The following is a 17,151-nucleotide window of genomic DNA, read 5'->3' on the forward strand; positions in this document are numbered from 1 at the left end:
TTACCAGGGTACACGACAAAATAGTAACTCAAAAACATGTGTGACGTAACTATGACGTGCATGGTTAATGGGGATATTTGATGTTTGACTCTATTCACAAGTTGAATTATGAATTATCGGCTTACGATTGTTTTACTGAGTAGGCTTTCTAATTATTATACAAACATATATTTTTTTATAATTAACATTTTTATTTTGTATTTATCTCCGCATACTGTGTATGCATAGTAGCATGATCAAACTATACGACTCCTTCTGAGATGTTATACAACCGTGAAGCACATTTTCTTCATTGAACCTTTAGATTGTGTTGAATCACGACACTGCACCTTATCGTCATTTCATTCATTGATAAAAACTTGAGACATATCTTGACATTGTATTTGTTTTAAGAATTCACGTGCCACGGGCTCAAAAGATACGCCATCATGTAAATACCCCCATCACACCAAACTCGTATTCACGATCACTCAACCCTCGCGATCCCATGCTCGCTCCCTCCCTGCCGCGCACATTTGTCTTGCAGCGAGACTACATTTTTCAGAACGTAGTGAGGACGAGTTGAAACTTGCAACCAACGCCTGGAACGGGTTCGTATACATCGATAATCAAGATATAAAGTCCAGAGCAACTATTCAGATTTTAAGAGCCTCAATATGAGGGTTCAATCATGCACCCCCTCTCTTCTACCCCCCCCCCCCCGCCCAACCCACTTTGGTTGAACCAAAAGCAAACATTTTAAGACTTGCCAACAATGACCGAAGTCAGAGGGTACCTTTATGTGATATAAACCAATACAGGCATAGGGAAACCTTTAACGCATTGTTTCAACTATTTTACATTGGGAGATGCAACGGCTATTAAGAAAAAAAATGCATCCAGAAAAGAAAGAAAAAAATACCGTAGACTTCTTCTTTGTTTGTATAATCGTGCATTATCTACTTCATAAAAAAATACTTCATTTTGGTGTAAAATGTTTACAGAATTATGTGAAATTAACGGAGAATAAACCGAGGAGTTCCGGGAACAAAAGTACATGAAAGTTGCTGGTTTGTTGTTGTTTGTTTGTTTTCTTTCTTTCTTTTGCTTTATGGTATGGAGTCTGGAGTTAAGCCTTAACCTCACATCTGATTGGATAACCAACACCTACGTGTTTTGTAAAATACTTACACTACATGTCTAGTTTTCAATTTTTCTTCATAATTATGGAGTCTAGAGCCTTCACCTCACATCTGATTGCTCATTTAAATGCATTGCATGTACTATTATAACAAAAAGTTTCAATCGGAAAGCTCAAAGATTAGAAGGTTACACTAATACCAACCCAGTATAGTCAATGTTTGCAGAAACAACATGTTACGATATTCTCTAAATAAGTTGGGTGGTTATGAAAGGGACCGTTGGTTTCAACTCTCTTATTCAAACCCTCCATTAAATTTATGTTTGTCAAAATCATAGTTATTTTGAAATACAAATCGTTTGTAGTCGAGTAGTTTTTCACTGAGAAACACAGAGCTTCAAACACTTTAAGAAAGTAGAAGACAAGTTTAAAAAATCAAATGCACACACAACAGAAAATTCCCTGCAACAAAATCTTTTAATAAATCGTACCAGTTACCTAATGCATAATCAACCAATAATAAATCAAAACTCAAATAACTACAAATAATGCCAGTACATATTTTTGATAATTAACCTCACCAAAATGGTCCAAACTGAATCAAACTGAAAACGTGTGCATTGTTATACGATTTTTGAATCCAAATCGAGAAAAGACACACCACCTAAAGCCCACACACATTGGAATTAGCGTTTTGTTATGAATAAAAAGCAAAGTCGAAGATTATTCAATTTTTTTTACTACAAATCTGCTTCAAAATTTCTTGTTTCTGTTTGATTTCCATAAGAAAATTAAAATTACTTTGCCTCATAAGACGAGTCTAATCCATTTACTGCCCATTGACATCTTCACGATTCGTTATATTCTTTATATGCAGCAAATTCACACGCACAATGTACCATTTTAAACTACTTTTATATGCTTGAGGCAAGTCAGCTGCAGTAAGAAAGATAATTTATTTCTGAACAAGTGACATGCAGCCACTATCCCATCCCCTCTCTTGACATTGGCTTCAGCTGAAGTTGTTTCTAAATGCAACTGCAATGTAAACAGTTTTAAAATTCATAATCAAATTATTTTAAGGTAGGAACTGCAAACAGCATAACTAAAACAATAACTTCAGCTACACTTATCAGAGTCAGAGAAACAAGCACAACACTGTGCAGACGCAACTCAAGTCTAGTTTTCACTAAATCCCTTAAAAAAAGAAACTAAAGCCTGGTTCATACTTGTGCAAATGTTGACATCACATGGCTGTTTTCGCAGCGAATGTTTTAAACACAGTTCAACTGTTGCAAATTATTCATTGCGAATTTGTGACGTCTATTTAAAAGTAAATTTTATACGTTTTTTATGAACCATACTTCAGGCGCCAAAAGACCAATAACAAGCTGTAAAACAAGCATCAAAACGAGAAAATAATGTATTTGCAATTTTACAGCAACCTTGGTTGAGTAATTAACATCGCAGTTGAATGAAAAAGATTAAGTGTCAAACAAAGATAACTGGCAACGTTTAAGTAATTGCAGCATGCGCAGGATTGAAACAGGTTAATATATGTTTGGAACAAAATAAGTATAATTATATAATTCAAACAGTAGATATTAAAGCAGAATATGCTCTTCGCTTAAAGAGAATAACACTTTCTGAAATATTCCTATAAAGTACCTCTAAATATCAAAAGCAAACTTTGCTGATTTAAATCAGACAAGTGGGTGCAATAGTTAAGTTGAGTGGATATGTAAAACTCAAAATACATTGGATTTTAGTTGGCAAATTGTTTCTGTGCAAGGAGTTTAAGACATGATAGTATTCAAAACAACATTAAAGGCCAGTTTCTTGACTTATAATGAAAATACAGTTAAAATAGCACTAATCACACCCGATATAGCACTAATCACACCCGAAGGGGCATCGTGAAGTTCTCCTTAAATGTCTGCAGAGCTATGCTTGGAAACACGGTCACACCTGAACAAAGAGGGCTAAATTATCAGCGTAAGAAAAATATGGTTTAAAGCTTTATTTGAAAAAAATAACATCATACACCATTAACATATCAACTAATACTTGAAAATCACTTGAAAGGGGGGTCTTAAAACTCAGAATGGTAAAACATTCTAGTTTGACCAGTTCATTTGACCGCTGGAAGGTTCCACTGGAACGCTCAAAATACCAATGGTAATTGATGTAGGACTGCTCTCGTTCTTTGGCACAATGATGCAGTTCAGCAAAACCAATGAACTATGGGACTATACCAACGTAAACATTCTCTTATGCCTAGAACGTCCCCGATTTTTGAGACGCTCCCTAAATCACATGGCACAGCTTTCAAAACATTTTCAAAGCAAGGCAAACATTACTAATTTATGTAAATTATGTTTAATCTTTTTGGTATAGAGCTGCATCAGAACTCTGGTCCAATCTCAGACCTGGCAAAGGAAGGGGTGTTTTCAACGTCGGTACGGGAGATGAATGTGGCCAACAGGGAGGTGTAATGATCAGTGGTCAGCGGAGTGGCCGCATTCAGGGTTTTGTAGTGGTCGGTGGTCAATGGAGTGGCCGCATCCTTCAGGGTGGTGTACTTGCTAAGTGGGCTGGAATCTCCTGGGAAGATATACTCCAGCAGGGGCCTGTAAACAAAACAATGGGTTTAAATGGGCTGACTTTAATCATTTGGGCAAAAATACTTGAGTGCATAACCCAGGATTTGGGATTCAATGGGTGAGCATAAACCGGTGTATTAATCAAAGTTGGGTTAAATAGGGTACATTTTACTGATCGGGGTATAAACCAAGTGTGGATTACCCAGAACATGGAATCCAATGGGTGAACATTAAACATGGCGTCTGTACACGTACACCATGACACCCCCCCCCCCTCTATTGGAATAAAATATGTTTTTACTCCGATGTGGATTTGTACACAGGGCAAACAACCAGTTCAGAATACAGTAAAATAGAATAGCAGTTTTATTTGCAACCTTAATAAAAAAAAGGTTGGATTAAATACACTTGAATACAGAATAAAATTAAACGCAAAATGAGAGGCTTACACGAGGGTGTCTGGGACAACGTAGTAGCCAGTTGGGCGCTTGAATCCATTGAACTCTGACCCTGCACACATGGTATACGCACCCATATCTGTTGGGACAAAAACAAAAACAATTGGGAAATAATAGCTGCATACTCATTTGGTTAGAATTCATCTCAACTAGAAACGCCTGTTGAATGTAGTTCTTGTTTCACCTATATATTGAACACAAAAGACTCGACAAGATATGAGATAAATGAGATTAGTGGTGGTGCAGGTGACATGACCCCTTGTCTTATGGGTGGTACCGCCGGTGTTACTGGTGAAGGAGTCCGATTCCCTGATGTGTTGTCTACAGACGATGCATTTGGAGATGTTGGAACACCTGAAAGTTCCCTGTGGTAGAGGGGGATTAACATTAGCATTAATGAGTGGGACTTCTGCTCAGAAAATGAGATCCCTGAGACTTGGTTGGCATTTTTTCTTCCATTATTCTCTCGCAACTTGGACGACCAATTGTTGAGATGTACCAAGTGAGAACACTGGTCTTCAACAATCACCAATAGTGTCCAGTGTCTAAGATATCTCGTGACAGTTGATGCAAGTGGCTCAGAAATAGAGTACAGTTTGACTTCGTTCAGTCATGGTGACTCAGAGAGGGCAAGTATATATCATCATCGCCATGGCAATAAGCTGTTACAAGACAAGGCAGACACAACACTATGACAATAAATTAGATTTGGGTCAAAGCGACCACATACACCCAAACCAAACAGTGTCCACCATCACTCTAAGGTTATTGGATTAATATTAACAAGAAAATTACATGTTTTGGCCAAACTGTAAATGATACAAAAATCATGGAGCAGTTTTCTGCAAAAAAACAAAACAATCTTCTTCCCCACACTTTCTCCAAATACTTTCCGTCAGCAAATAGCACCTTTATGAAAACGTAGGAATGATCTGTATATGCCTTTTCCATACTTCTTACTATATAAACAGGCTTTACTACCATGGGCCCCGCCTCTGGAACTCTATTGATAGGCGTATTCACTCAGTCCTCTGTTGGTCAATTCAAAGCCTACTTTAAAAACCACATTGTCTCCCATTATGTAATATAGTTGTGATACTGTCGTCATCTTGGTTTAAATCATGGCCGTCTTGTGGTTCTTGCATTGTATGTTTGTTTGTTTGTTGGGGTGTTGGTTTGTAAGGGGTGTTTTTATGTTAGTTTGTTTATTTGTGTTTGCTCTCCTCTCTCCATAAGCTTCATGAAAGATTTCCAAACTACCAGCATAGTCTTAGTACTGACCTTCATAAATCATCCATTCTCCAACCTCAAGCTCTGGCAGGAGACAGTGCTCGACGATACGGTCTAGCCCATCGCAAGAAGGTCCCCAGATACTGGTTGAATACTCCAGGCAGTTCTTGCTCCTCTCCTGTTACAAAATAATAAATAAACAAATAAATGACTAACTGATACATTGTTTGTTCTACTCTCTGATTGGAAAGAAAGTTCTTGCTCTTCTCCTGAGGACAATGTTGAATAATATTGATTAATACAAGTGAGAAAAGTGATGGATAATTTTGACTCTCTTTAATTTCTACTGGAATATTTCAAGGAGCACCAAGGCAACAAACACAGGCGTGGAGCAATTTTCTCTTTTGTTAAGTAAAAGAGCTGCAAATTACCAGAGCCATTTGTCTTCTTAAAAAATATATATATTTAAAACATAAAACATGTCTAACAAGTTTTTTATCAATGCAAGTGGATTTCAATCATCCAATAAAGATATAGAGACATATTTAAACACTATGTGTTATGCGCTATATAAAATGGTTAATTAATGTTATTATTATTATTTATCCCCTACACACTCATAAAATAACACAACTACTGCCCAAACTTTTTCTATTTTTAATGAGAGTAATTTACCTTGAGGAGTTTGGGCATGACTGTAGCATGATCATACAGCAAGCAATTAAACGAACCATAGACACCATCGTTAACATAGTACATGAACGCTGGTTCTTCACACTTGGAGGGAGCAACGGAGTTGGCAACCAGATCTGGAATTTCAAGAAGGAGATTTATGTTTAAATAAAAAAAATAAACTTAACTTGAGATGTGTCTGTAGGCCATATCAGAATAAACAGATGCCTGCTACCTAAGATTGATTGTGACAGGAACAAGTGAGAACAAATGATGCCCAAAGCAACACCCTTGGCAACAGTTCTAGCTAGAGCTGCAGCTGAAAATTTAGATACATTTTTTGTTTTTGTTTAAGCAAAGGCTGTTCGCGAAAAAATGGAAGGACAATAACAAACTATTTTTGAAAACCAATTTAACAATGTCTTAACAGGGTTAACATCAGCTATTTAGGGTCAGTTTTCTTTTTATTATTAAAAAAGAAGTCTACACAAATCTGATATGAAAACAACTAGTATTTTGTTGAATGGATTGGTAATAATATGTACAATTGTGTCTATCATGACAGTTGATACAAGTGGCTCAGAAATAGAGTACAGTTTGACTTCGTTCAGTCATGGTGACTCAGAGAGGGCAAGTATATATCATCATCGCCATGGCAACAAATTATCATAAACACAAATTGTCGTGGCTTATGAATGTAGTTTGCCAGATTATAACCCTTATTCATTCATTTAAAAAAATTTTTTAAAAATCACAGAACGGTTTTTACCTTTAGACTCCTTGACAGAGAATGTCTGAATGTCGCGAGCAACCATACGCTTGGATGTGATGTTAACGCAAAGAGTGAATGCAGACGCCACGTAGTAACGTCCTGGTTCAGCGATGATGCGCACTCCGCTACTGGCTGGAAAATGTTCATTGAGGGCAGCGTTGATCACGTGCGCAAACTGTAGGGGAAATGAAACAAACTGAACTTTAAAAGGATATAATGTTTTGGTTATTATTATTACTGAACTTTATTTCAAATCCAAAGACAAGAAAGTTTACAATATACACAGAGAGATTGAAGTCACATGTTTGACTTGGCCTAACAGAAATTTACCACACATCAATTATTTTCAATCCCCTACTAGTTTTATACATTTTGCTTTATATACCCAAAACACTACACAATGTATGCCCCCACCTGCGATTTTAATACAACCAAGACTGGGTTTATATGTCTTACTTTTTTATCCTGGAAAGTAAGCTCAAAATACACACATAAAATAGAGAGCCCTCAGCGCAATCATGAGAATTCAGGGCTTGCACAGTAAAGGGGAATGGTGATCGTAAGTGCAGAAATCGCACTATTAGTAAGCAGAGTCATGAAAATGGACCTGAACTTTACCTCTTCAAATGGAATAGCTGCAGAAGCCTGGCCAGGGTAACCCCCTCCGATATCCAACAGATCCATCTTGATTCCAAGTTGTTCTCCATAATCAAAGATGGTACGGGCAGACTGGATAGCATCCGCAAATGCACCTGAGTGACGGCAACCACTGCCAACGTGGAAGCTTAACACAAAACAATCACCAAGCACAATTTTATCAATTTCAGACCTCTAGATTTCATTCGTGATATTTGACTCGTAGAAAAAAAGGAGTAAACTTTGATAAAGTACAAAGGCAGACCTACATTTAGTATAGGCTTTTAAGACATTTACAGGCTATTTAGTAAGTCACACATACACACAAAAATAAAAAGAATCTCATGAAATCCAGTATTGTCGCAAAAACGGCCTCAGAAATAAAATACTACATCATGTTCGGACACAATGTAATATATTTCTTTCTTTTTCTACATACTTTAAGGAAAATTTAAGACCATTAAAGATTTTCAGAGAGCCTGGTAAATCCTGAAAAAAAAAACCACACAAACCACTAGGCCTAAGTTGGCTCTTCACAAAACTCAACCCACCCCTAATATTGAGTGTAGTAACTCACCTGATACCAACGACATCAAGGTCCAGCTCTTTGGCCAACTGCAGTAGGTATGGAGCCCTCTTGGGATGGCAGCCATACTTGAGACCCAGTTGACACTGAGCTGTGGAGTCATCAGTCAAGATACGCAGCACAAGGCTGTGGTAGATAACAATATACAAAGCTTAAAACAAACACGTAGTTTCCTTTTAAATGAGTTAGCTTTGCTATGAAAACACAGGTTGATGAATCATTGAATATGTATGCTTCATTTTTGATTAGGCACATAAGCAACATTTTGTGGAAGAAAAAACAAAATGAGCCGAAGACAAAAAAGCAAGACTAGTTTGAACTTTACCGTGCTTCAGAGAAGACTTTCTTAATCTTGTGGAGCTCCTCCTCATTGTCAAAGGTCATGAGGTCAACGCCCTTCTGGGCGGCAAATTTCAAATGAGAGCGCTGCTTGCATGGGTTGGCAAAAATGATTCGGGACGGAGCCACACCCAAGTTCAGTACCATCTGAATTTCACTCTGTTTGGTGGAAGAAGAAACTCATGTTAAGCAGATAAAAGAAAAGGTCACAACTTATTTATTCCCTGCTAAGCAAAAACTAGCGGGATACCATTCACAAATTGTACATGTGACATGGTAGTTTGGCTGGTAACCTTATTCTGATAAGCATAATTTGTTGTGCTTAGCTAATTTTTGTGGCAAAGCAGACTGTTTGATTTTTAAGTGGGTGCTCTGGATGTCAGTATCCATTTCATCAAACTCAATCAAAAACTGTAGGACGGTTTTTGTAGGATTTGAGGGTGGTTACGGTTAATAAAGCTTTGCCATTGATGTTGAAGGCTCAGATTATAAAATAGAGTACAGTTCGACTTCTTTCAGTCATGGTGACTCAGAGAGGGCAAGTATATATCCTCATCGCCTTAGCAACAGTAGCCTTGCTCAAGGCAGTCGAATTATTCACTCCGAAAAAAAACCGCCGCTGTATAAAAACCCACCCATATTCACTGTGCGTAAAACCCACCCGTATTCACTGTGCGTAACATCGCACGACACGATGCCCCCGTACACTATCCGCATGCTGAGGCCGTCAGGCCGACAGCCTTGTAGGATCTGTGTTGAAGCCACTGACCTCATTACTATAATAAGCGAAGAGTTCCCACGGTCAGCTCATTACCATAATGCCCGCGAAAGACGAGACATGTTTACCTCACACACCACCACCACGGACGCATGATAGGGTCCAAAGGTCGTGATAAGGGAAGTGCGTGATTGGACGTCAAAATGAATAATTCATTTGCCTCGCATCCTGTGTTGTCTGATAGGTCTGACGAACGATATACATATTCATGAGCTGCATACTAGCATATCCTCGAGCCCCCCAATTTCGTCCACTATTGGAATTTTTTTAATACAACACATTAAAACGGGAAGATACAGATCCGACAAGGCTGTCGGCCTGACGGCCTCCGCATGCGGTTAGTGGTGTACGAGTGCGATGACTTGTGTGAACAGTATTCGTGCGATGTGACAGTGTGTATACGGGTTGGTCATTCGGTGTGATCGCACACACCATGCACAGGGTATACGGCGGGTGGGTTTACAGCTGCGTCTTTTTGGAGCGAATAATGCGACTGCCTTGAGCAAGGCTATAGCAACAGTCAACATTCAGTACAGACTTATGAGATAACGGTTAATATTAACATATGTTTGAAAAAGCAATCTTGTATATACACTATCAGCTTTTATATATCGTGGCTTGTAGTGGATTTTGTGCAAATAAATTTAATGTAATTTTTGTAAATTTGGTATAAAGGCCGAATTGAAGTTCGAAGAGAATTGTATTCCTACCTTACTGGCACAGTCAAAGTTGGTCTTCAGCCCGGCCAGAAGTTTCACAACAGAATGATCAGGGTTGCACTTCACAGCTAAAAATATGAACAATTAATTGTTAGTATCGTCATTAAACATTACAACCAAAGCCTGTGTAACCTCAATTGATGTATACAGCCACCACAAACTCATACCGAGTATTTTGACATAACAACTCTGTATTCCCAGCGATTATTTCTCAAGAGCAAATTTTGAGTTGAGTGAAAAGTTAATTACAAAATTTGTTTCACACACATGAAAATTGAACGGAGCTAAATAGGGGTTAAGAAAATTATAAGGACAATTTTCTACTAGTCCATATAGCTTTCATACAATAGTCTTCACTTAATCATACCACAGGGTCTTATCTATTAATGCTTTTTTTTCAAAGCAGCTTATTTCCCTATAACTTTGGGTTTTAAATACTTACCATAAAATGGCTCAACACGTGGCAATGATTTGAGCCATTTTTGGTGTTTGACAACCACATCTCCGAGGTCTCCAATGAAAAAAGCATCATCTGGATCCTGCATAAAGAAAAACACAAAACCAGTTATTTATAATAAAAAAAATCACTCAGACTTCAGTGTATTTCAATTAGGAATCTAACTTCCCTACAGTTCAACAAGAACTTCCCAACTTCCCCAAATTTCCACGAGAACTTCCAACCTTCCCTAAAATCCACAAGAACTTCCAACCTTCCCTAAATTTCCAACAGAAATTCCTGACTTTCTAGCAAAAGGCAAAAAACCCAGATTTACATAAAAAGACAATCTTGTCCCAGTACTAACGCTTCTAACGTCCGTCGATGTCGGTTTTTTCCCATAACCGATATATCGAAAATTTAATATCGAGTATACTCGATATATCGAGTATTTCCCGCGCGCAAGATGGAAGCCTAAAAACAGCACTTGGTATACTCATGGAGGTAGAAAGATATATACCGTAGACTGACAGTTTAATAGGGTTACATTTCAACCTGTTTTTGTCTGATCCCCCGAACTTGTTTGTAGTTCAAACAATTTCAAATTGCGTAGTCCCGCCCCGATTATTTCTGGTTTTACAACAAAGTATGATCGCCGCTACCGCTGGCTTGGCCATTTGGTGAACGCTCACCACAATTCTCGATTCGTGATTGGCCATGATTGGCCGTCTCAAAATGACACAGAGCCTTTGTGAGTTGCGTGACTCGCCGACATTAAGGTGTCAGTTGCCGATGCATTGACGTAGAAGTGTCAATCAAGTTGTCCGACGGGCGCCCGGACTACCTTTACGGTTGAAAATGGTTGAGATAATCATCGAAAAAAAAATCACTAGAAAGTCCCGCAAAACACAGACCTACCACTCCGCGATCACAATATACAACGCACGCAGCATGCAGTCACATAATCTCCAATAAAGGCTTGTAGTCTTTTTACTTTGCATTCTATAACAAAGGCAAGAAACATTGAATGCTAGAACGCCCTCTATTGTCGAAATAACGCAGTGCATCACGCGTTGCCGCCTTGACCAAAGACTGCACGTGTCTGTGCATGCTTGGGCAAACGGGTTTTCCCCCCGAATTGCAATAACCATACACGCTGGTGTGCACGCTTAAACCGTACAAAAGCATAGTCTTCGCTGGTACGCACGCAATAGCCGCCGACAGCGTGGTCTGTGCTGCGAAGCATAAAGTTCCTCGGAAATGTTAGCTTGTTTACCGAAAACAACACAACGTGTAGGCTTTATTTGACCAAAATGACGCCATTACGATACCTTGGATTGTGAGAAAGATTATTTTACTGTATAACGTAAGATTGTTTTCTTCCTTGTTTTGTTTTGTCTTGTTGATTCGGGGAAGTTTTTGCGGGGTGAATACGCATTGATTTTGATCACATGCGCAATGGGAAGTTGCATCTTAAACAGCCGATGGGGCAGCAGCGGCGGTTTCTTTTGAGGTTTTACCGAGCGCTCGCCGCGGGGTCGTGAACTTCTGCGGCGGGCCGGCGGCTGATGGCGAAAACACAAAGAACAAGCAGACATACTTGGTTGTAAAACGTATTTTATTTAATAGGGCAACTCAAAATGATGAAACTACATAACGACGACGGCTTTTCTAATACTCAAACACAGATTTCTTTTAAATAATCGGACACTCTTTTGGTATTTTCGATATCATTTAGGAACATCGAAATTTTCAAAACATCGAAATTATTTTCGATATATCGAAAATCCGATATTACGATATGATTATAAAAGTGACATCGGCGATTTCGATGTCAAAAAAATATCGAGTTTTTGAGTATTTTCGATATATCGACGGACGTTAAACGCTTCCCACATCAGGAAAACAACACACAAACATTGTTGGAAAGAGAAAGATCAGATTATTCCAATGATGGCAAGATAAAATAAGATTGCTAAATCTTCAAATTAGAGTGGAAAGATTTTAAAGGGGCAAACCTCTCTGTCTGTAGAGTTCCAAGCTTTATTCTGGACAATGTCAGTCACAGTTGTGCCCCTTCTGTACACCTCGGCCTCAAGATCCTGGGCCGTGAAACGCTCCATTGCACTCTTTTTTTTTACAAGTTGAAAACACTCCTCCTTTTTGAGGTTTACCAGTGGTGGCGATTTTTATGAAATTCGAAGAAGGCTGTAACGTTATATAAAAAAAAGGAAATCATTATTAGAACTAATGAGTTTTCAGAGGAAATAATATGATTATTTAATACAATGGGGCAAGACAAACTTTCCTTATGATTAAAAGTAACTGTGTTTTTCTTTATTCAAGCTGATAAAACAGCATATGCTGCACAATCAATAAAGTATCGTCTATAAGCAGCACTTCAATTCTCATTAAACAAAAATTGATCGCTGCAATTAATATTGGTTTTGAGAAAGAGGGGTATAGGTAAATGAGTGCACAGGTCGCAATATTGATTATGCTTCCTTCCTCTGAGTAGAGAGACCATATGGTACCTTTTAATTTTTATTTGTGATTCAGCAACTACTAACATGCAGCTTGACACAAATCTAAGCTTACACAGTGCCTTTTCATGCTAAGAATCTTTTTCTTTCTTCTTTGCTGAGGCAAGGAAACATTCAACAAATGACTCTCGAGTCGGATTGATTTTGAATGGTAATTATTTTTATCCTAATGGTTAACGACATAGAAAGTTTAAACATTGCTTCGAATTAGAAGCAAGACCAAAATTAACAGGAAAACAAAAATTACTTGCAAGATATTTGGTTCTTATGACATAAGTAGAACCATTGAATCAAGTACAACAAGGGCTGACTTAAATGTACACAATGTGTAGGGTTTTTCAATCTATCTTATCACAGTTTCTCTAATTTTCCCAAAGGCAAACATTTTGAAATCAGAGTAGGAGTAGGAGGAACATCTTGCCCGAAATAAACTTTGTAAAGTGGGTACTTACACTGAGAAGTGAAACCTAAGGGTACCCAGCAAATATCAGCTGGGGTCCCACTCTGGCTCCAAATTAAAGTCCAACGGCTGTCCTAGGTGCTCAGATCCTTCTGGTTCGACAGTCCAGTATGTGTTACAGAAACCCCCCTAGAACAAGAAAACATCAAAACTCATTGTTAGTCGTCAAGGCCAAGTAAAAAAATAAACATGTTTAGCATCGCCGCCGGCTTCCTTTTGCGAGGCTGCTTCTTTAATTTTATTTTTTTATGGATTTAATTTGTTTGTAAAAAGGGAAAAAAGCAATTTATTTTATTTTTAATGATCTCAGCAAAATAAAATTTTGTTTAAAAAAAAAAAATAAAAAAAAAAACTTCCTTGCTTTGTCCTTCAATGTGTTTTCTTCAATCAATGTCTTGTCCAACATGTTTTGATGTGTTGTGTTGTGTGATTGAACAGTAGTAATAACTCCAAAAACAATGGATATTTGGAATTTGAAAAAGCATGTGGGCAACTTGAAAATAAAAAATAAGTAAAAAGCCCCACCTTTTTGTTTGACTTAGAAACCAGGATGCTAAACATGTTTCTCCTTTTTTACTCGATCTAACTGTCTGCAATTTGTTTGATCAGTACTAAAAAGGTGGTTGGAAAGCTTCAACTTTTAATCCTCATGTTCCTGTCTCAGTCTGTTTCCAACCTAAAAAAAACTTTAAAATGAGGTTCTCACATTATTTGTCAAAAAAATATTTAATTGTCCAGTTTGAATTATTTTTATCACTTTTAATTAATCTTCTCTTTTAATCCCGACAGGAAAATTTGAAATGGTATTTCATGGGTCCTATTTCATTTTTAACCTTATTTAGCTCTTTTGTTTTACTTTTTATTTAGGCCTAAATAACTTCCTCAATTTGATTGGTGACAATCTAATTAAAATTTAAATCTGTACAAAGTCCCACTCCCAGACATGCCGGAGAGATTGTTTAATTTTGACCGAGGCTTTCAGTGACCTTTCCAAAAAACCTCTCGGCTTTAACATGTTTAATATTACCTACCTCCATGATATTACAACCAGGCAGACCTTAACATTCTTCACATATTTTACTGACTACATGAGCAACTCCCCTTCCTACGTATGCTACTTATCATTGACAAAATGGCCGCCAACCAACCCGCCGTCCACACACGTAACACACGTAAAGCGTTGCAACCCATGTGCAACAAATAATTATCTCACGTGTGGAAACCGGTCGGCATATTTTCCATTTATCCGTAAAGACTCAAGAAAAATACTTACCAATATTGAGGGCTCCGAGTGGCACAAGGGGTTGCTCCGCCGACGAGGAATTTTGGCGGTTGAAAGGGTCTCTAAGGGGAGAAAAACATCAAGTTTCTGGGGTGAAATGCAGCAGGTTTTCACTGAATCTTTGCTGTCGTTACAGGAGCATGGTGAAAGAGAACGTATGAACGTGTGTGTGACTGCGGCGCACAATCCGCGCGCAACTGATTGATCTTTTTACTCAATACTTAACCTAGATATCAAGTTTGAAGAAAGTAGGTCCCGATGGCCAATGATTTTACATTTTCGAACACCTCTACTTTAAAATAAAGGTGCCTTATCTTATACTTGTTGAAAATAGAAGTAGTAATTTGGGACTAGTTTTAAATTTTTTGCGAATAGTCTAGTTTTTATCAGAGCTTTAAAATCTGGGTGTGGAAATGTCTAGATTCCTCCGCGTCAATCTGGCATGCACGTTATCTATCTAGGGAACTATTTCTATAAGTTCATAGAATAACGGATGATTCGATTGGTAATCATCAAGGATGGGAAGAAAATTCATCAAATCAAGGAACAGATGAAGATTTCCCTAACAAAGACATGAAGAGAGATTATTCCTTGTTTGCTGGGCACCATTTTCAGCCCCCGCCCCCCATCCACAATTCATGCTCTCTCGTTGACCATCATAACAAAGTTTACAGACCCATATATTTCTTAAAACATGAGACAAAAAGAAAAAGGAAAATCGGTGAAATGCATTAAACTAATGTGTAATCCATTAACGATCGCAGGTAGTCGCAAAGTTTTGAACACTTGAAAGAAGATACGGAAAATCGGGTTTTATATAAACAATAATGCGAATTAAAGTGCCTTCCTCGAGACCTATGATCTCCCAAGATAAGTAGAAAACTTAAATAGTGCAAAATGACGAGTTATCATTAATATGCTTCTCATAATAGTAGTCATGACACATCATAGGAAGGGAAGCTCCCGGTCCCATCACTGATTACTGAACGATATAGCGCCCTCAACCTGTACATAGGACAGTGGCTTTCTAGTGGTAACTTATTGTCAAAGACCGGTTCTCACTTGGTGCATATCTAACATGAAAATGCATAAAAACTACCAATTCATCCGTATACAAATTTGGGTTCATTGGTCACCGAAATTGCAAGAAAATGTGCCCCTGTTGAGAAAGGCTTCAGGCGTGAAGTCTTTCTCAGAATGATTCAAATGTTTCATTGAGACCTTTTCAAACGCTCTCCGCTGCTGGTTGTATGCCCAAGTCGACTTATTACTACTATACTGCCAGAGCGTCGAGTGTCAGTGGCCTGCGCATAAGATTTCTAAAATGGGGAGCGATCAATTTTTGACCACCCCATGCACCCCCTCCAAAAACAATAAAAATTCTGACCGTTTCCATAAGTACTGTCAACCTATTTTAAATGAAGCCGTGATTCCGAAAAGCCTGGCCGATGAACCAAAATTTAAATGAACCGTGGAGTGTTTTTTTCCCCGAGACGTTCGTAGTTATGTCATAGAAAAATTACATAAAGAGTGTTGAATGACACGTGTTAAAACGTCGCATGCGGCGGCCAGATAGCCTGCAGTGTCACACGGGACTGAGGGGGAGGGGCGCCGGTGTCAGATGCAATTGTGTCCGCCATGCAATACTGTCCGCTCCGGACACTTTTGCATATGCAATCGTGTCCGGGGCTATGCAAAAACCGTCCGGCGGAAATGTATAATAGACGTGACTGTACATGTAAAACTATGTCACCCGTTCGGGCTATGCAGCATGAATATTCACGTATTTATGATTACAGCGAATACCCAGCGCCCGAACATTTTAGCTTGTGAAAAAATGACGAACGTATTCCGTCGACCGTGGGCATTAAACTTACTGCAAGGACGGTTTTGCACGGGGCGGAGACAATTGCATGTGCAATTATGTCCGGCGGACACGATTGCATTATGCAGCAGCGTTCAGCGGACACGGTTGCATATGCAAAACCGTCCGGCGGACATTATTGCATTGCATGTCCTCCGGATAGTATTGCATAGAGGACATAATTGCATGCGACACCGGCGGTGCTGAAAACTCGAACCCCTAGGGGGTTTGAACCCAACTGGGAGGAAGGAAAACGCCGGGCACCCAGCAGCTGGAGAGAGCCATTAAAGACACTATTGGTAAATGTCAAAGACCAGTCTTCTCACTTGGTGCATCTTAACATTATGTATAAAATAACCAACACGTGAAAAACTCTGAGCTCGATTGGTCGTCGGAGATGCGAGATAACTATACGAAAGAAAAAAACACCCTTGTCACACGAAGTTGTGAGCTTTCAGATGCTTGATTTCGAGACCTCAAATTCTAAACTTGAGGTCTCGAAATCAAATTCGTGGAAAATTACTTCTTTCTCGAAACTACGTCACTTCAGAGGGGGTCATTTCTCACAATGTTTTTTACTATCATCCTCTCCCCATTACTCGTTACCAAAATGAGGTTTTATGCTGAGTTTAATAATCAATAGTTTCAAGTCA

At 38.6% G+C, this 17,151-nt stretch overlaps 1 protein-coding gene across 1 annotated transcript; it reads right to left on the reverse strand.

Moving 5' to 3' along the window:
- Window positions 1-1,578: 1,578 nt before the first annotated feature.
- LOC139952376 (ornithine decarboxylase-like) lies at window positions 1,579-14,808 on the reverse strand. The gene is made up of 13 exons (XM_071951490.1): window positions 14,626-14,808; window positions 13,345-13,481; window positions 12,368-12,557; window positions 10,356-10,452; window positions 9,905-9,981; window positions 8,403-8,575; window positions 8,069-8,203; window positions 7,474-7,639; window positions 6,853-7,030; window positions 6,087-6,220; window positions 5,463-5,589; window positions 4,173-4,260; window positions 1,579-3,750 (listed from the first exon to the last, which is right to left on the reverse strand). The coding sequence occupies exons 3-13, from the start codon at window positions 12,470-12,472 to the stop codon at window positions 3,525-3,527; spliced, it is 1,506 nt and encodes a 501-aa protein (XP_071807591.1). The 5' UTR covers window positions 12,473-12,557; window positions 13,345-13,481; window positions 14,626-14,808; the 3' UTR covers window positions 1,579-3,524.
- Between the last annotated feature and the right edge of the window lie 2,343 nt (window positions 14,809-17,151).

Source organism: Asterias amurensis, chromosome 20, assembly GCF_032118995.1.
Source record: "Asterias amurensis chromosome 20, ASM3211899v1".
Lineage (NCBI taxonomy): Eukaryota > Metazoa > Echinodermata > Asteroidea > Forcipulatida > Asteriidae > Asterias > Asterias amurensis.

What these genes read in the sequence shown, in the direction of transcription:
- LOC139952376 (XM_071951490.1), bottom strand. Translation starts at nt 12,472, where the DNA reads ATGGAGCGTTTCACGGCCCAGGATCTTGAGGCCGAGGTGTACAGAAGG. An exon ending in CTTGATGTCGTTGGTATCAG is followed by an intron (nt 7,640 to 8,068) that starts GTGAGTTACTAC and finishes TTTTGTGTTAAG; the next exon opens with CTTCCACGTTGGCAGTGGTT. An exon ending in CTCTGTCAAGGAGTCTAAAG is followed by an intron (nt 6,221 to 6,852) that starts GTAAAAACCGTT and finishes TTGAAATTCCAG; the next exon opens with ATCTGGTTGCCAACTCCGTT.